The sequence below is a fragment of the Argiope bruennichi genome, chromosome 5, assembly GCF_947563725.1.
Source record: "Argiope bruennichi chromosome 5, qqArgBrue1.1, whole genome shotgun sequence".
NCBI lineage: Eukaryota > Metazoa > Arthropoda > Arachnida > Araneae > Araneidae > Argiope > Argiope bruennichi.
In genome coordinates this window covers 43,297,652-43,316,933 of record NC_079155.1, presented here as the reverse complement: position 1 = coordinate 43,316,933, position 19,282 = coordinate 43,297,652, and the positions used below count along the sequence as shown (strand labels likewise).

The 19,282-nt window shown below is 25.0% G+C and overlaps 2 protein-coding genes across 3 annotated transcripts in view; one reads left to right on the top strand and one right to left on the bottom strand.

Annotated features, from left to right (window-relative positions):
- Positions 1-9,615, top strand: part of LOC129968484 (eIF-2-alpha kinase activator GCN1-like) — a 58,039-nt gene extending 48,424 nt beyond the window's left edge. The window contains exons 47-54 of the mRNA XM_056082412.1: positions 310-423; positions 558-788; positions 1,895-2,088; positions 2,992-3,203; positions 4,863-5,011; positions 6,421-6,525; positions 8,320-8,532; positions 9,367-9,615. Of these exons, the coding sequence (XP_055938387.1) occupies positions 310-423; positions 558-788; positions 1,895-2,088; positions 2,992-3,203; positions 4,863-5,011; positions 6,421-6,525; positions 8,320-8,532; positions 9,367-9,495 (1,347 nt within the window). The 3' untranslated portion in view covers positions 9,496-9,615. The remainder of the gene's footprint in view (positions 1-309; positions 424-557; positions 789-1,894; positions 2,089-2,991; positions 3,204-4,862; positions 5,012-6,420; positions 6,526-8,319; positions 8,533-9,366) is intronic.
- Positions 9,616-10,253: 638 nt separating this feature from the next.
- LOC129969010 (transport and Golgi organization 2 homolog) lies at positions 10,254-18,581 on the bottom strand. Of its 2 annotated transcripts, none has more exons than XM_056083404.1 (8): positions 18,487-18,581; positions 16,706-16,847; positions 15,916-16,041; positions 13,069-13,183; positions 12,917-12,987; positions 11,774-11,933; positions 10,670-10,780; positions 10,254-10,566 (listed from the first exon to the last, which is right to left on the bottom strand). In XM_056083404.1, exons 2-8 carry the CDS (start codon positions 16,845-16,847, stop codon positions 10,419-10,421), a joined length of 873 nt encoding a protein of 290 aa, XP_055939379.1. In that variant the 5' UTR covers positions 18,487-18,581; the 3' UTR covers positions 10,254-10,418. The 2 variants fall into 2 exon arrangements, with proteins under 2 accessions (XP_055939379.1, XP_055939378.1); XM_056083403.1 differs by lacking the exon at positions 18,487-18,581 and adding an exon at positions 18,328-18,480 and having other exon boundaries at positions 10,255-10,566.
- Positions 18,582-19,282: the final 701 nt, after the last annotated feature.

Below are 19,282 nucleotides of genomic sequence, written 5' to 3'. Positions count from 1 at the left end.
CTTTATAAAAAGAAGTGATAGTTGGTACTACTTTCTTCATGGACTAGTGTTCATAAGGTTGCTTCACATACATAATAGTAGCATATGTAATTTAACCCTCAAAATAACAGAGGCTGCTTTTTCTGTTCTTCATGTTCAGTTCAAGCCAATGTCTTATTTATTCAAATGTTTTTAGGATTGTATTTTTTTGAACTGAAAAATTTCAAATTTAAACAATTGGCTATTAACTTAAATATAATTTTTTAAAAATTATATATGATTAGTATTAATGTAATCTACAAAAATATGCACTTATTATTTATTTTACAGAATTTAAATACTGCAGAACAGTTGAGACTTATTTCAGATGTTCGACAAGCAGTTAGATTTGCTGCAAGCGATTTGAAAGGAGATGAATTGCTTCCTGGATTTTGTATTGAGAAAGTAAGTTATATATATATATATATATATATATATATATATATATATATTGAAAGAATCACTATGCTGATATTTAACTTTACTTTTTTTCTAGAAGTGTCTTAGATATTTTTCCTTAACTTGGTTTATTTTTTTAGGGTATTAGCCCTATACTACCTATCTTTAGGGAAGCCATTTTGAATGGTGTGGCTGAAGATAAAGAACAAGCAGCTCAGGGTCTTGGTGAAGTAATAAAATTGACAAGTGCTGATGCTCTCAAGTCTTCAGTAGTAGTTATTACTGGTCCCTTAATTCGAATCCTTGGTGATCGTTATAATTGGCCTATCAAAGTAGCTTTACTAGAAACATTAGCCCTTCTACTTGCAAAAGTGAGTTAACGAGTTCTTCAGAACTTTAGATCAAGTATTTTATGAAATAGTATTTAATCTCGATATGTGGTAAAAAATGCATGTATTTATAAATGAGTTATGAAATTATGCTGTTTAGTAGAAATTACGCTGTTAAGTAGTGTATAGCTATATATTTAAACGTTTCTTCTAATGAATGAAATACTGATACTTTTTTTTTTTTAATTCTTAAATAACTTTTTATTATTGGTAATATAGATGCTGTATCAGTATAATTTTTTCCACTTTTGCATGCAGCTTTATGCCGCAGTTGTATTATTATCTTATTATAATTTTGTATTTTTTTAGAATGAATTTAGAGAAAGCTAATCATCCTGTAGATTGCCTTTGTCTCCTATTCTGTTTTACCAATTCATGTATAGTGGTTGCATTGAAAGACTGTGACTGGAAAACAAATGACAAATCTTTTTACCTTATGACTGATAAGGGAAAAGTTTGTTAATACTCATTTTAAAAAAAATGTCTTGATAGTTTTATCTACTTGTAAGCAAGAATCAAATTAAAAAAAGTTTAAAGCATGAAAAAAAGTTTAATTGAAAATTACCTAAATATAAATATAGAATTTACTACAACAAAAGAATTCAAGAGTTTTTTTTTTTTTTTTTTTTTTTTACACAATGGATGTTTAAAATTATATATTTCAAATTTTTGTAGCTATAAATTAAATTTTTTCTAGATGACCATCTAACATTAAATAATACTGGTAATATTTTATTTATTAAATAAAAGTAATAAGATAATAATTTGGATAAATGATACAGGAATGGTACAAGAAATCTTTCGGCTAAATAAAATTAGGATTCTGGACTATTTGTGTTCATTTAAAAATTCAGTTTTCTTGAATAGTTTAAATTTTAATCAGTTAATTTTAATTAATAATGGAACAATAAATACTAGTTTTAAATATAAATTTAAATTTTTTTTTGTAATAATAATTGCCTTTGGTTTTTCTTATAAGATGAAAAGCAGATAATTTATGAAATAATAATATTCTATTTTATAATGTTTTAAAATTTCTGTGCAAAACTGAATTACAATAAAATCTGTTTGAAATTTTTGGATTTTAGGTAGGTATGATGTTGAAGCCTTTTTTGCCTCAACTTCAGACAACTTTCTTGAGATCACTTAGTGATGGGCATCGTGCTGTAAGACTAAGATCTGCCACTGCTTTAAGTTATTTGATTCTAGTTCATAACAAACCCGATACTCTTTATAATGAATTGCACAATGCCGTAAAAAATGCTGAAGACAACTCTTTAAAGTAAGAATTTTTTTAGCAGTTTTTTTCTGAAGAAGCTATACTTTCTGTTTGTGTAAATCTGTTGAATACATTAATAATGTTTTTAAAAAAATGAAATGTTTCAGTTTAGTAATTTGTTGTATTCCAAATTCTATCTAGAACTTTCAGGAATCTTATTAGTGAAAAGTCTGTTAATTTTCCAAGTTATGTAATTTACTATATATCATGAAATAACTGATTGTTATAAAAACATCTATAGATTACAGCCATTTCAAGATGTATTTTTTTGATAAATTTATTTTGTTTAACCTTAACTATTAAAAATAGCTGATAGCTGTCCTTAGCGTTTAAAAAGCGTGAAGTTAATATGAAAACATTTAAAGTAGTTGATTAGTTTGATAATATTTCTGTTTAAACTGTAGTTCTTATTAATAACAACTTGTGAAATAATTAGAACTATGTAAGAAAATTCTAAACACTCAAAGACATCTTTTTTTTTGTTCTAAATTCTTATTTGGTTCAAGAGTAAACATTCGTGTCTGTAACTAAAAGTCAGTAAAAGGCTGGCTAAAGTTATTTAAGAAATTCTCAGAAATTAACATTTTAAAAACCATTAAGCATCTGTATTCTACAAGTTGTCCAATTAGTCTGATTAAAACCTAATAATTTTTGGATAATATGCTCTTAGCCACCCTGCTGAAACAGCTAATGCACTAGCTATTGGTGCAACAGTGAAGGTTGGAGGTAGGAGTGCTAAATCAGGTGGTATCTTCAACTGTTTAAATTTTCTAGATTTGTTGTGCATTTCTTCTAAATGGGTTTTGATCTAAATAAATTAAATTCTCTTTTGTGCTTTGAAAAATTAATATTTTTATGACATATATTATAATTTTTGTGGATAATCTGATTTACAAATTTGTACAGAGAAACTATGTTGCATGCATTGCGTTGCATTATCAAAGCGTCAGGAGATAAAATGTCTGATCAAGTAAGAACTAGCATCGTAAGCACAGTGACAAATATGCTTTCACATCCTGATGATTCCTGTCGTGTTGTGGCTGCGGCTTGTCTTGGAGCAATGTGCCAATTTCTGCCAGATAATGAATTTGATGATATTGCCTATGAAAACTTGTTAGGTAATAAGTTTGTAATTCAATTTTCATTTAATATCAAAAACTTTTTAAAAAATTTGTTTATTTAGTTGTAAGAGGTTGTATTTAAGGAATGTTTTTTGTACCTGATATAAAGAAAGACGATATTTTCATTTAAGAAATTACCGTCTTACTTCTGTCAAATGTAATATTAAAGTTCTTTGTTTTATATACAGTAAATTCTCAAGGTAACAATTAATTTGAGCAAAAAGCTCATTAGTACAAAATTTCATATGTTATGGCAAGAAGAAAAATATTAATAAACAATAGAAATTAGAAATTACTTTTGAAGTTTTGCCATATTATGCAAATCTCAAATATCCATTACACATGCCATATTAGTGAAAAGAAGCTTCTTGTAGTATAATATATTCATAAGAGAAAGAAGAAAAAAATATAAAGTTTATGAGAAAGATAAAGAAAAATTTAACAGTTGTCAGTCTATGCCTGTTAAATCCAAAATTCATTGAATTAAGACTAATTAAATTAAGGGCTCACTGTAAACTATACTATATAAAATGTAATACTATACATACAGTTTATCATACCATATACATGCTTTTATTATGAATATATTTTACTTCAAGAAATTATACTTATTCACACTATCAAGTGTTCATTTCATAAAGCAGTAACAGTTCTTTAGTTCTTATCTTTTTATATAAAGTGTATTGTTATAACTTTGATAATTTCTAAATATTACTTTTTGGCATAGAGATTCTTTGAAATTTTATTAGAAATATTGTGATGATTCTCAGTTACTTTATTTAAGGAATTTATTACTATTTTTAGCTATTTCATATTTTAAATATATCATTTTTAATTATTTAAACTAAGGTAATACATTATATATCTTATAGATAGACTATATTAAATAATACATTAAAATTGGCCTTCAAAATAAAAAATAACAATTAAGATTTAATGTAATGGAGTGTAAAAATTTGAAATATATTTAAAAATATCTTAATATTTCTGAATTAAAATTCCCTGCATTGTCTTTGTCAGCTGATTGAGATTCTAAGTAATGAGACCTGTCCTAAAATAGTCCTCCTATTGCTTCAGAATTAATGTCAAATTTTATTTTTTCTATTGCTTCAGAGTATTAATGCCATTAAATTCTATTTTTTCATCAGTATCTTTATTGTAAGATAGAAGCAAAATGGATCACTTTGAAATTTAAAAATTTCAGAAAATGCACTTTTTCCAGAAGAAAAAATGTATAAAACACATATTAAATGAACTAAAACTTGTAATTAACAGAGAAAGTTAAAAAAAAAAAAAAAAAAGTCTCAAAAGGCTGAAAAGTGTTTTTATTAAGATTCTTTTCAAATTACAAAGTTCAGATATAAATTTGAATGCATTTGTTAGTATATGGAAAGTGACAGATATAGGCTATCTAAAAATTATTGACCCTTCTCTCCCAATTTTTAATGTTTTATTATTCAGATGCTTTTGAAAATTAAATTTTTTACTAACATATTAAAATATGAAGAATCTTTTTTATTGGTAATTTTGTCCCAGTTCCAAACATTTAATTTTGTAAATTAAAATGTTCAGCATATATAAATTTTTCAGATTTTTATATGTAATTATATAATTTTTGAGAGTTCTAATAAGTCATTGGCGTGTTGTACTCTGTAGAAGATGATTTGACCTTAGAGTGGACTCTTAGACATGGACGTAGTGTAGCATTAATGGTTGCTTTGAAAGAAGCTCCTGCCAGAGTATTAACTGCAGAATGGACTGAAAGAATTATCAAAGTGCTTTTAGTGTATTTGACTGCTGATAGGGTAATCTACATTTGGTTCTTTCTTTCTATAATATTTATAATCTTTAGCATATTTACTAATATATTTTTTATTTACTTTTAATTTATATCAAAATTCAATAATAAAAACTTTGAGATTTGATAATTACAGTTTTAATTCATATCATAATATCTATAGCAATATAAAATATATCATATATAAAACAACTTTAAAATATTTTGTTATTGGCTCCTATGATGCCAAGCTGTTTATTTAAGTTGAAATAAATATTTTCAGTGATTTGGGAAACAAAAATGTTAATTGCAGCCAAATCTGCATTTTATGGTTTAAAAAAATATCTGAAATCGAACTTTTAATGTTTGATAAAACAATTATTTGATTTCTGACCTAGGGACTCAAATATGATGTAGAAAGTATAATGATGAAATAATGAAATATACTAACTGTTTTATGAAAGCTGATTTCATTGTTTATAAAATTATAAAGGATGGAGAGGGCTATTATATCATTTGTATGTCAGTTAAGTGTGCCCCCCCCCCCCCAAAAAAAAATATTTCATGCAAAACCAATGGGGAAAGCATTGTAACAACTACACCATTTGATAAGGAGGGAAAACAAGATTTGCTCTTTTGGGGAGGGGGGGGGCATGAGGAGGGAATTGTTAATTTTGAGTTGTATGGTGTGGAAGTTCAAAGTTCACCTTGATAATGCTTTCCTGCATCATGTTCTTGGATTATTTGTTTTATCCATATTTTATACTTTAGTATTCATATATATATATGTGTTTTGTGCTAGTATTTTTGACTTTTGTCCATCTCTATACATCCAAATAGTTTGAAAGCTGATGATGAATTGCTAGTATTTTTCTAAGACCCAATAATATTAGATCAGTAAATTTGAGAATTGTGGGTGAGAACAATCCAAAATGGAATAACTAATTGAAATGACCACAACTCTAGTCTTTTAAGCTATTCATGATGTTAAACTCCAGTTTTATTAATATAAGATTCTTTGCTTGTTTGGATTGAGTTATCATAGTTAAATGAAAAGTACTTTATAATTGAACATAAATTCAAGAATGGCTGTTTTCTGATCAGTATTTTTTTTTCAAATAAAGTAAAATTATGTACATTATATTCATAACATTAAAAACTGATATATCATGGATTTTATATCACTCATTGAAGATTAAATGGATAAATGTTCAATTTAATAATATTTAATTTAATAGTAATTGATGCTAATGTGTAATTTTAATATTTAGTTTTTTAAAATATAATTTATCAAAATAAAAATGATTTAAATTTATAAAAATTAAGTGTATAACGAAACCTTTGGATTAATTTTTATTTGATTTTTTAAAAATTGGGAAATAATTAGCATAAAGTATTTATCAAGCGATGATCTAATTTAGTGACTTCACTTTGCAGTTAGCTATTGTATTGAGTGGAGTTCGAGCAACTGGTTACTACATGCTACATATGTTACAATCAGATAAACAGATTCCTCAACCTCTTCTGACAACTTTTTCTAAGGTAATCACTATTATAAATGTAATTTATAATTTTTTTCCTTTTAAAAATCAATTTAGCAACAAGAAAGCATACATTTTGTGATATAATTGTTAATACAAAGCATAAAAAAAGCTGATGCTACATTTTCCATTATTCATTTTAGCCTCGTAGATTATTCATTTAGTAACTTGAATTTTGGCAGATGTTTAATTTCCAAAATAATTATTTCCGATATTTTAAAATATTAGAATTTTTCATCGATGCCTTTAAAATTTAAATCACTCTGTTTGCAATTGAAAGTCTATACAATTTCACACCTCTTGGCAGATTTGAATGACATTTGGTACACATATTCCTTTGTGCATAGAAAGATCAACTAAGCTATTAAAAGGTTTTATAACTCACAAGGGATTTAAAAGAATTTTTTTTTTTTTTTCAAATATCTTATCTTAAATATTTTTTTCATTATCTTTAAATTCAAACAATTATAGTGATATCAGTTTCATTGCTGTACTATTTTTTATCTGATTTTTAATCATTTTCAAAATTACTTTAAGCACTTTAAAATAACTTTTAATTTTTATCAATTCCATTTTGTAAATCAAAAATTAAATTTATTTCACTGTTTAAACTGATGTATCATGTGCATGCTTCTGTTAATGTTAAAGTTGCTTTCTACACATTCTTTTTTTGAATCTTTTAATATGTAGATTGAAAATAAAATTTTTAATATGCACATTCATATTTACTATTAAATAGTCTTTTAAAATTGCAATTCTTTAACCATTTAACCTAATTTTGTCTCATACTTTAGCAGTTTTAAATTTTAATGCATCCAGTTAGCATAACATTTTTTAAAAATTATTGTTTAGTTTGAATTCACTGAATATGATTTTTACTTGATATTGTTTTTTTTTTGAGTGCATATGATGAAATTAAAATTGTTTTCATCCCAAAGTTTTAGAGTATTAATCAGGGTTTAAGGATTGTAAAAACTGTTAGCAATAAAAAAGTGTTTTTACAAATAAACATAGGAAGAGCTGCAAATTTTATTAATAGTAAATAAATATAACTATTAGTCATTTGAATATATGCATCCTAGGTGAAATATTTTAATTTCTGACATTACTTTGCTAATGAAATTGGCATAGGTCAATTTTATTAGAAATTTAGAACTTAAACATGATTATTAAAATCAAAAGGTGAAAAAAATCCCACAAGTTGAAAATTAAATTGTTTAGATATCAAAATATTGTAAAGACATTTTTTTTTTCTCAATAATTCATTTAATTCTTTATTTAACAATGGTACTTCAAGGTACTGTTTATATCAAGCTGATATCTTTGTAATATGATTTTTTTTCTGATGACATTCAAAAGACAAAAGAGTGTAGCTTCAAAAGCAAACAGCACATATTAAAAATTGTTAAATATTGAGTTATTAAAAAGTTTTTTTTTTTGTTCCTTTACCTTGATTTATTCTGTGCCCAAACTTAACTAAAGATGCAAAAATAAAATTTAATAATTGATAGTAAAGTAATTTGGGAAATAAAAGGTTTAAAATATTATTTATCAATCAGAATAATAATAATAATAATAATAATAATAATAATAAAAACTCTGAAAATGTTTAAATTGTAGATGAATATATACTGGCCTCTCTATATATTCAACTCTTCTATAATTAAAATGTATAAATTGTTATAACAGTTATAATGTGTCTGATGAATATTCATATTTTAAGTTACAAAACTTGATATTTATTAATATATTAAATTAAAAGTGTTCCTCATTAAAAATGGCACTTTAATTCTAGAGTATGAATCATTCAACAAATGAAGTAAAGCAAGCTGTTGCACTGACAGTGCATTTCTTGGCAAGAAAAATCACACTCCCACCCTATTTTATGAAGACTGTAGTGCCACATCTCGTTAATGGTACAAAAGAAAAAAATACAATGGTGAAGTCCAATTGTGAATTTGCTTTAGTTACTCTTCTTGGTTTACGTACTAATGAAGAACAAGCTCAGGTTTGTAAATTATTTCATATTACATGAATTTTTATTGGCTGAATAATATGTTTCCTGGACTTTTTTGTTTGTTTGAAAATTATTAAATTGAGCACTGTTACACATTTAAAAGGTAAGAGCGATGCAATCAACCATTTCATAAAATTTAATATATTAAAAAATATTGAAATAATTTAAATAAAAATCGCTAACAGAATTAATTCTTGGGAATGAGTTAGAAAATAAATTCCTTTTCATTTTGCTTTGTTTTGAAACTAATGGGGTTTTATCCCTCCTTTTGGAACACTTTTCCATGATTTGTAATTATTTAATCAGATTTTGGTAATTTTTCTTTAAGAATAAGATTAAATTGAAAGCTTTGAAAGCATTTGGTTTTCAATGACTAATTTGTTTTAGCTATACTTATATATTCAATAATTTTTTTTCAATGCATCACTAAAAATATGAATCAGGTTCAAAATATAAAATGTCTTATATAAAGGACAGTGACACAAAAATATTTATAAAGAAGCAATATTTAAAATATCTCTGTATTTATTTACTATCACTTTCTATTGATGAAAACAACCATTGGCTTTTACTAGAATCTCATGGGGGGGGGGGAAATGTGGCAAATTTTAAATTGTCACGTCTTTTATTTCCAACAAATTGTGAAATTTTAACGGAAATATGAAATATTTAAATATCTTCTTGTATATTTTCAAAAATGCTGTACTGAAAAAAGCAGTTTTCCTTTTCATCAATGATCACTGTTTTCATCAAAAGTGAAATAATTTACAATTAGTTACATATTAAAATATGATTGTTTCAGTCAAATAATTTTTTTTTTTATAGATTTGTTTAAATGTCATGGATGCTGGTGCTCGAGAAGCCTTACAAGATGTGATTACTAAAGTACTCAAAAAAGTTTCCTCTCAACCAGAGCCTAAAGAAGAAGATTTGGATGATACTCTACTAACTTGATAAGGGTTTTAGAATTTAGAAATTGAACTTTATCCCAAGGAGTAAAGCAAAATTTGTTATACAATCTGCTGAAAAAGAAAGCCCTGTAAATTTCATTTATATAATAAATTTTTAAATTTGTTTTCGTCCATTTCAATACAAAAAATATTTAAGTGAGATGCTATATTTTTAAGTAAAGTATAGAAGAATTTATCTTCTTATTTTCATCACATGAATAGAAAAATCTCAATATTTGTAGAATTGACACAAAAGTTAAGTCATGTTTTCGAAATTGATCCTAACCAGTATTAGATTTTTCAAATTTATGTTATGTATTTTAATGAAGAAATAAATCGTATTTATAATATCTTCTGTTCAACAGATTTTTCTAAAAAATACTTTCCTTATCATATGGCTGTAATTAGTTTGCAATGAATATTACAATTAGCAAGTAATGTTTTTAGTTATGATGCATTATTATTAGCAAATGAAAAACTAATAGTCAAATTTTTTAAAATACTTTGTTTTATCCTATTTATAAGTAACTTTTTTTCAAATATAATTTCAAGAGCAAATTGCAGAAATTAAAAATCCTTAATTATTATAAAAGTTATTCTGCATCAAAAATAATGCATCAGAGTTTCAGGAATCAAATTAGCGAAAAGCTTTGATAAAAATGTAATGATTTTTCATAAGATAAGTTAGTAAAATTATGAACAAGCTTGCTTGCATTTCATTTTAATAAACTTAAATGTAGACTATAATACCCAGCACTAATGTTAAAATTGGCACAATTTTTATTTTTTTCTTTACACAATTGATACACAGCAAATAGGAGCGGGGAGAGAGAGGAGGGAAAACTAATTACATCAAGTACTAGAAAAAATGAACAAAAATATTAATTAAAAAAATTATATAATACAAAATAATCTCATAATATATTTCTAAAGGGCAGTGGACATTAAATCTAATTTAAATGAATGATGGGTTAAAACCCACTGTTCATCACCAACTGATTGGATATGTTGTGGTCTACTTCTTTCATAGTAGTCGACTTTTCCTGATCCATCAATCAAAATGACTGTATGGCATCTGTACAAATATAATAATTAAAATTTTTAAAAATATCTGTTAAGTCAAATATATTAATTTGGTACTCTACAGAATGTATAAAATCTTAAATAATTTTATATACCTGCTTCCATAATTAGCTTCTGGAATGTTCACATGAATAGCACTCAGTTTTTCCAAAAAATCCAAGGTTTTACTTTTCCCTTGCTTTTTCATATTATCGTCAACACTGTACCTAATATTAAAAAAAAAAAAAAAAGAGAAATTTGATGATTTTTATATACCTAGTTAGAAATTTCATTTTGTAAATACATATGATTGACTAGGTTGGAAAATTTTATATACAGAATCTTTTCTACATAATGTTTTAAATACCATAATCTCATGATATTATAGCTTCTGCAATATAATAGCCTTAAACATCGAATCTTCCTACAAAATGTAAATAAAAAGTTAAAAAACTTTTATGCTGAAAGCTGTATTTCTGAAAGAAATAAAAGGGTATTATATTTAAATTTAATTATTACATGATATTTCAAGGAATTTTATAAAAAAATATCGAAAATCTACATTGTGCTTGGTCAATACACGGATTGCTGCAATGGATCTAATTTTTCACATATCAAAAATAGGCAGCAAAAGTTAAATATTATGTCTTGCATTTTTAAAGAAAAGAACTTATTTGAAAATTCTAATTTTTCATCAATTATGATCAGTAGAAAAAAGAAAATTTATATCATTATTTTTATACAGAAAAAAAGATTTTACAGATTTATTTTAAATCTGTAAATTTATTTTAAATTAGTAAATTTAGTTTAGTAAATTTTTTCGTATAAAATAGAATTATGATGTCTATTTAGATATGGAAAAAAAATCAATTAAATGGTTAATTTTTTCAGAAAGAATTTACTATGTGTTCTCAATAAGACTTGGCACTTTACTTACTATGCTTGCAATCTCCAATGGATTATAAATATTTTATGATTTACAACAAATTTTTTTTCTGTCAATAGCATCATCAAAACTGGAAATTTAATCATTGTATACTACTTGATAAAACATATTGAATAAAGAATATATATCTGTTTAAATTTTATCTTTCCTCATATATGATTTATTTATGTTTACCCCCCCCCCCCAAATCTAAACAGAGTACAGTTTTGAGGAGAGAGAGAAACTTCATTAACAAAGATTTTTTAAAAATTAGTTACAGAGATTTAATTTTTACCTAGTACGATCCTGAAGCAAGGCAAATAGCTCGTTCAGTAAATCATCCTTCTGGAAGATTGAAGGATATTTTTCAATAACTTCGGAAAACTTTTCTTTCAATTTGGGTACTTTAGGCCAAGGTTGCTCTCTTTCAATGCTATTTCCAAAAGAATGAATTCCTAAAATATATAGCATTTTATATTGTAAGATAAGATTTAAAAACAACTTAGTTATTTTGTAAGAAAAGTATGTTTAAACTGTGGTTTTTGTTAGTGAAAATAAAAGGAAAGAGGCACAAATATAACATGATATAAAGAAAAGATATTTAGAAGTTCTCATGTTCTGATTTAGAAATTCATTGGTATAGTGGTTCAAAGATCAAATGATACTTTTCCATTAGCATGGTGCCAATTGTTACCATGCTTGAGTACTGGCAATATTCTATTAACACTAACATCAATTGTTGTCACTTATGAGAGATATTGCTAAAATTTAGGGCGTTTTTATTGGAACTTCTCGAGCAGAAAAATCATCATCACTTTGGGTTTTTTTTATATTAAAAGATTTTTATAAATCAAACATATAATGGTATTAGTCTCTTCACATGCGAGTTTTTCTTTACTATTCAAATAATGAATTCTAATTACAATTGCGACTTTTTTTTATTAGAATATAAATCAAATACTTGAGCTATACAAATGCTCTGCATATATTTATTTTATACATTAATTATAGTGAAAAAAATTACATGCAATTTTCAAACCTTGATACTTTTATTGGGAATATTGTTTTTTAGTTTTATATAAAGATTTGGGAGTTAATGGCCTTTTGAATGATGTAATAAAAATTAAGATATTTAATGAGTATTAAATTTTAAAAAGCATATTCAGTATATTTACTAAATTTCACACATTTTAAACTGAAATTCAATAAGATAATAAACTTTCTGAAAATCTCTTGTTCTTCAGAAAACAGTTTCTCATTCAACTATATACAAAATGACTTCATTAAGTGCTAATTAATTGGATACAACTTATTAAGAATCATATATTTATACACTTAATTTTTATTTTTACTATTGACTCCTATTTAATATATCACAAGGTTTTAAAATAAATTGTAAATACAAAAATAAACTAAAAATCAATCGTTTTTTACATACCAGGTTCAAGAAGAACAGGTGGTAGAGAGGAAGAGTTTGTATAACAAGCAATCTTTGGGACCTTTAAAGAACTGAAAACAATTAATGAAGTTCATATAATGAAGAAAACAATACAGCTTATATAAAAGTTAAAACTTTACTTTGAATTTTACCTGAATTCAATAGCAACCAGTAAAAATTCATTGTAATCTTTCCCTTCCCTGCTGACATCGTTCAGATATGTAAAACAATCTTGGTCTCCAACTACATAATCGAAAGCTAGAAAACCTATAGTAACAAAAAGAAAAATCAATAAAGTTAATAATAATAATAATAAAAAAAAAACACCCACTTTTCATTTACATAGTGAAATAAATTTTTTTATTTTATAATTTTCATCTTTTACGTTTTTAGTGTATAGTTCATTATTATCAATATTATAAAATCTTTAATCAATTTTTTTTTTAAAATTCACTAGATGTACTGACTGAAACTTTAATTAAATCAATCAATTAACTAAAAATTATGAAAATATTAAAATACTGAACTATCATTGAGAATTGACATGTGTACAAAATTACAAAACTCCAGCACATTTGAGAATGAAAGATTAATTACAAAATTCCGTTTTCTCAAATTTGAAGCAAATTGAATAAATAAAGTATATAAAAATTATTTTTTCAGGTTTCAGAAGAAAATAGTCAAAGAATATGTAAACATAAAATACATTAAGATTATTCTTTATTCACATCTAGATATTTATGTTTTAGAACATCAAATTTATAAGGTTTCCAATTTAATCAATGAAATGCACATTAATACGTTGAAATTAATACAAATACGTCTCATTTTCCCAAACATATACATGCTATCTAAAATAGCTTGCAAGTCTTTGGGTTTTATAAATTTTCAGTTTTAATTAAAGATTACATAATTAGAGTGCCACATTTTGAGGAAACAAGGACCTTAAAACTTTTTAAATTAGTTTTGGTTCAATACTCATTCAATCCAAAAACATCACTTGCCTGTAATGTTTAACTATGACTTTAGTTTCCAGAAACACATGTCATAATGGTAATATTCCAGATATTTGGAAAATATTATTTGGTATGAAAGGCAAATTTATTATTTTCAATTTAATGTCAGTAAATCTGATACATTTTCATGGCATATAAAAAAGAGCTTCTATCTCATTGATTATTACAACAGATCTTTTAATTCATTAGAAAACTTACAGAACTAAAAATTTCCAATACCACAACTAAATTTGACATAGTGCTTATTTAGAATACATAGATGCTGACATTGGAAAAGAAGGTGTTTGTAGTAGCTGTGCTACGAGAGTAACAGATGAAAGCATGCACAGGCACAGAAGACTTATGTTAAAATTTTGATTTTCTGTTATTTACATATTTCATCATATTTTAAATAATCATAAATTTCTATTTTTAAGAAAAAATAGTTTACTTGTATATATAATACAAGAATTATATATGTAAACATATTTTAGCAGTTGCCTGGCAGAATAGAAGAAACTTTTGAAATTTTTTTTTTCAATTTATTTCATTCTGGAGTTAAAATTTGAACAGATAAAAACTGGTAAGAGATACATCAGTCTACATAGTGACAGAATAGCAGAAGAGAATTTTTGCTTTCAGTGATTTTACCATGAGATTTTGATAGAGATTTCGTTGAAACTTAGGAAAGGAAAATGTAGGCATCTAAAAGAATGTTGGATAGGGATTTTTATCGCTTTACTCGGAGCGTGAGAACCTGCTGAAATAAGTAGTTTTATGAAGCATATTTTGAATTAATTAAATAAAGTGTGAATTGGATCAGGAAATGTGAACATTTTAGAATGAAGTTAATATGAGCTAAATTAAGATAAGATAAAAATCTGCAAATTAATAAAGACTTAAATTATACTTAAAAATATCATTGTATGTACATTATATATCACTATTATTAAATGTATGAGAAATATAACATTTTATAAAATTATAATACTTTTTTAAATATAACATTTTTTTTTAAATTATAATACTTTTTTAAATATAACATTTTTTTAAAATTACAAACACAAAATGAAAACATTGTAATACATAAAACCTGCATACTTCAAAAATAAACATCATGCAAATACTGGTTAATACTTTGTATTTATAAAAAATTAAATAATTTCTAAGATTTAGTTATCCTCTTTAAGATATCTTGTTTTATAGTAAATAGTAGAATAAATAAATTTGTTCAATAATTAAGAATGGTTTCTAAGATAATCAAGATTTTACATCTAATAATAATAATATTGTCATTTCCATACAAATTTTAATTTTATCAGTAATTCTGTAGTTTGCACACATTTTTGTTAAAATCTGTAAAAACTGGTATGAATGAGGATGAAGATAAACACATTATGAGTCCCTCATGTTAATTTTTCAGGGTAAATTTTTTATATTACATCCACCAAAAGTTTTCAGATAAGATCTATTATATTATATATATTATCTTGCAATACAGTGACCTAGAAGTGGAAATTAGATATTGTGGGCTATCTGATAGGTACCCCACAAAAGATTGCTTTGTTTTGAAAAATATAACTCTATTCAAGAAATTTAATTCAATATATCATAGTGTCAAAACTTAAAATATTGAACAGTTCTGTAACTAGTTATTATTTCTTGTTAAGGAAGCTCATTTTTTTTCAAGATTATAGAGTTACTAGCTAAAATTATCTAGTTAGAACTTTAATAGGAAATGGTAGATCACATCAGCAAACTTTTTAATATTAGTATAATAAAATTTCAGACTCAACATTTCAAACTTTAATTCAATCTTTTCAAAATTAATAATTTGTTACGTACAAAATGCTAAATTAAATTGAATGCTATAAATGTTCTCTAAGTAACTTATATTTAAAAGTTTATACATTAAAAGTAATAAGTAAAACTAATTTAATAAGTGAACCATTACATTTTTTTCAGCATAAGTTGTCACAGATAAAAATTTAAGATGTCACTAACCTCTGCCTTTTTTACCAGGTAATATTTCTTCATCAGGTTGCAAAATATTAAGCAATGCCCCAATTTTCCCTTTCTTATTCATAGCTAGCCATGTTCCACCTTCTTTTCCAGGTTCCATATCCATTCCTATGATAAATTAATTGTTAAAAGAAAAATTACAGCATCAGATTAATGAAAATAAGATTACAGAATATATTTAATGCATATGAACAGCTCATTTCATGATGTTACTTGCTTCTAGACAGATTTGTTTAACTGGCTTAAATATTTTTTTACACTGTTAGATCATTTTATATACAATTAATTTGTATAATTTATATTAATAATACTTAACACAAATAATAAACTTATTAATATTTTACAGTTCGAAAATGAGATTCCATACTATAAGTCAGAAGATTTTGTAAGATCTTGACACAGTTTATAATTTTCATTCCAGTACAATTATATAAATTAATGTTTTTTTTAATACAACATAATCTATGGATATTTGCTATGAAAGAGAAATTAAACCTATGTAAATATTTGGGATGTAGATTTTAATATATATGAACTTTTAATGAATTCAAGTCAAATAGTTAAATTCAATCAATAAATTTTTTTGACATTTTTTTAGATGTCTAGAAATGAAAACTACATAAGCTAGAAATAAATGAAATAACTCTAATTCTTAAACTATTTAAATGAAAAAAAAAATCATTTTTAACAATACTCCTAAATGTGAATTATTATCATATAAATTAAAATACAATAAAAATTTCAATATATACTTCACGTATAAAATACGTACCTCCAATAACTTGAGGATATTGCTCCCAGAAATCAGCAAGCTTTGTAGGCCTGTTATAAATCTCATCACGAACATTCACCAAAACTAAATACAGCTCAGTTTCAGATGCATTTGGATTCAAGTAGAACGTCAACAAGCACATCTATAAAAATATCATTTAGTATTAACATATGGTTTTGATATAAAGAATAATATTAAAAATAAGCAGTTATTTTATCTATTTTCTTAATGAATATGTATATAATAAATTATTTATATTAATTAATTTTTCCAACCACTTAAAATTTAAATTATAAAAATATTTTTAATTTAGTTTCTAAGAAACACAGGCTTTTATTTTTTTCTCACACCTGTTATAGCTGTAAACATCTCTGTAATTTATAATTATTTAACATTAAGCTATCATATCATGTAAAAATCTCACACCCAAAGAAATCCTGAATCAGCATTTTCTCAATAAAATTCCTATTTGAAATGAATTAAGATTTTTCACATGCTCATATATACAGCTTTTCTCTCTTTACATTATGCTGTACAGCATATTTGAGAGAGTATATTTTAACTGTTAGTAAAGCACACCTTACAATTGTTAATGGTAATGATCTGTAAAATCATTTAACAAAAAAGAGATGCAAATTTTTATCTCACAATGAAGAAGAAAATAAAGATATTGTTTAACAGACAATTCTCTTCTCCTTCAATTTCAAAGACAATTCTCTTCTCCTTCAATTTCAAAGACAATACCTGTGGCAATGGCAATTAAACAGCTGTACATGTATAGAATATACATTAACAGAGATTATTGTAGAAGCATCATTGTTAAAGAGCCTTTGTTTAAAATTTGGGAATGCAGTGCAACATATCAGCACTAATTTCAGATGAAAAGAGAAAGGTTTACAGTCTTGTTAATCGTTATAGAAAGTGTGTATAGTAAATTTATGACTATTGGAAAACCCATGATTAATTCTGAGAATAGGATAATTTTTATAGACAGAAACAATGAAAGTACTACTTTCTGGCCAACTTGATTATTAAAAAATATCTTTTATTTGGAAAATGGAATAGATTTTTTGTTGACTGAATGAATCAGGAAACTAATTTAAGGTTGGATCAGGCTTGCATATTTTAGAATTAATAGAATTAAACATCAAATTTTTATGCAATCTGTATTACAAATATTATTATTATTCCATTACATCAAAAAATAATATATCACATGTATAATATTATAGAAAGTTTTAACATTTTTATAAAAAAATAATCTGCAACATCTCAACTTATGATTTTTATCATAATTTAATGATTTTCAATGAAGTTCAAAGTAATCATAAGCTTCTTGTAAATACAATTAGATTCAAATCTGTTTTTAAAAACAATTTCAATTCATTTCATTTTTTGTTTAGACTTTTTATTTACATAACATATTATAAAGCTACAGATATATTATAAAATAACCAGGCAAAATAAAATAATAATACTACAGTATATGTAATAATATAGTATTATTTTACTTCCTAGTAAAATTTAAATCTTTGTTTTATTAGTATAGCAAAAAAGCACATAAAATTGTTTTCAAGTTAACACAAAAAATATACAAGATAAAAATGTTTAAATTCTATTACGGCAATGGAAATTGACAAAAGGGCAGCTGAAAATCAATTACAAACTATATACAAGAATTGAAAGGAGTTTTTCATATGCTTAGAAAAGAAAAATTTGCATTTGATGACAAACAAATGCAAACCGCTTTCTCTAAAATATATAAATATAAATAAACACGCCTTAAAAATGAAAATCTGCTTCTATTGGTTGGTAGGCAGTAAATTAAAGTAATAGTTTATTTAACAGCCAGCTTTGCAAGATCAATAACACATCATAATCACGTGATATCAGAAATTTTCTGTTTTTTCTGTATTTCCGAGTCCAAGATTGATTTCCGGTATAATGCTTCGAGAACAGGATTACAGGAGTCACCGAAATGTCAACATTGAGTTTGAAGATGTTAATGAAAATTTAAATTGGATTTTTTTAGATGTTATGTATTAAGGTTATTTAAATTTTTTTAAATTTGATTATGATGTGTTATTATTGTAGTTTTCCAATATTTATTTGAAATGAAAGTCTCATTTAACGTAAAAGTTGCCATAACCACTCATTATCACTCTTTCCAGTGACTTCAAAGGCTTTTTAGGTTATAGAAAAATTTAGGAAAATAAGTATTCTCCTTTAAGGTAGAATTTGGTCATTTTTAAAAATATATCTGCATTACTTATTCATTTGAAATCCCCTCGCCTTCGCTTATATTTCCATTTTCTGATTTCCTTTTATTATTTCAGTTGAAAAAATAGGAATCTTGCAATTACTTGATTATCTCTGTTGTGTTATTAATCTCTGTCTTCTGAATGCATCAGATCAGACCTAAAGATATTGTAAAAAGTCCACTTTAGACCAAAGATGCCTTGATCCTTTTAATGCTCAAATTTTTGAATGTTTTTACTAATAATGAAGCAAATGTAGCCGTAAATTTCTTTTGAAGATATGTATTTTTATCTCGTTGAAAAAGAATATATTTGCCCG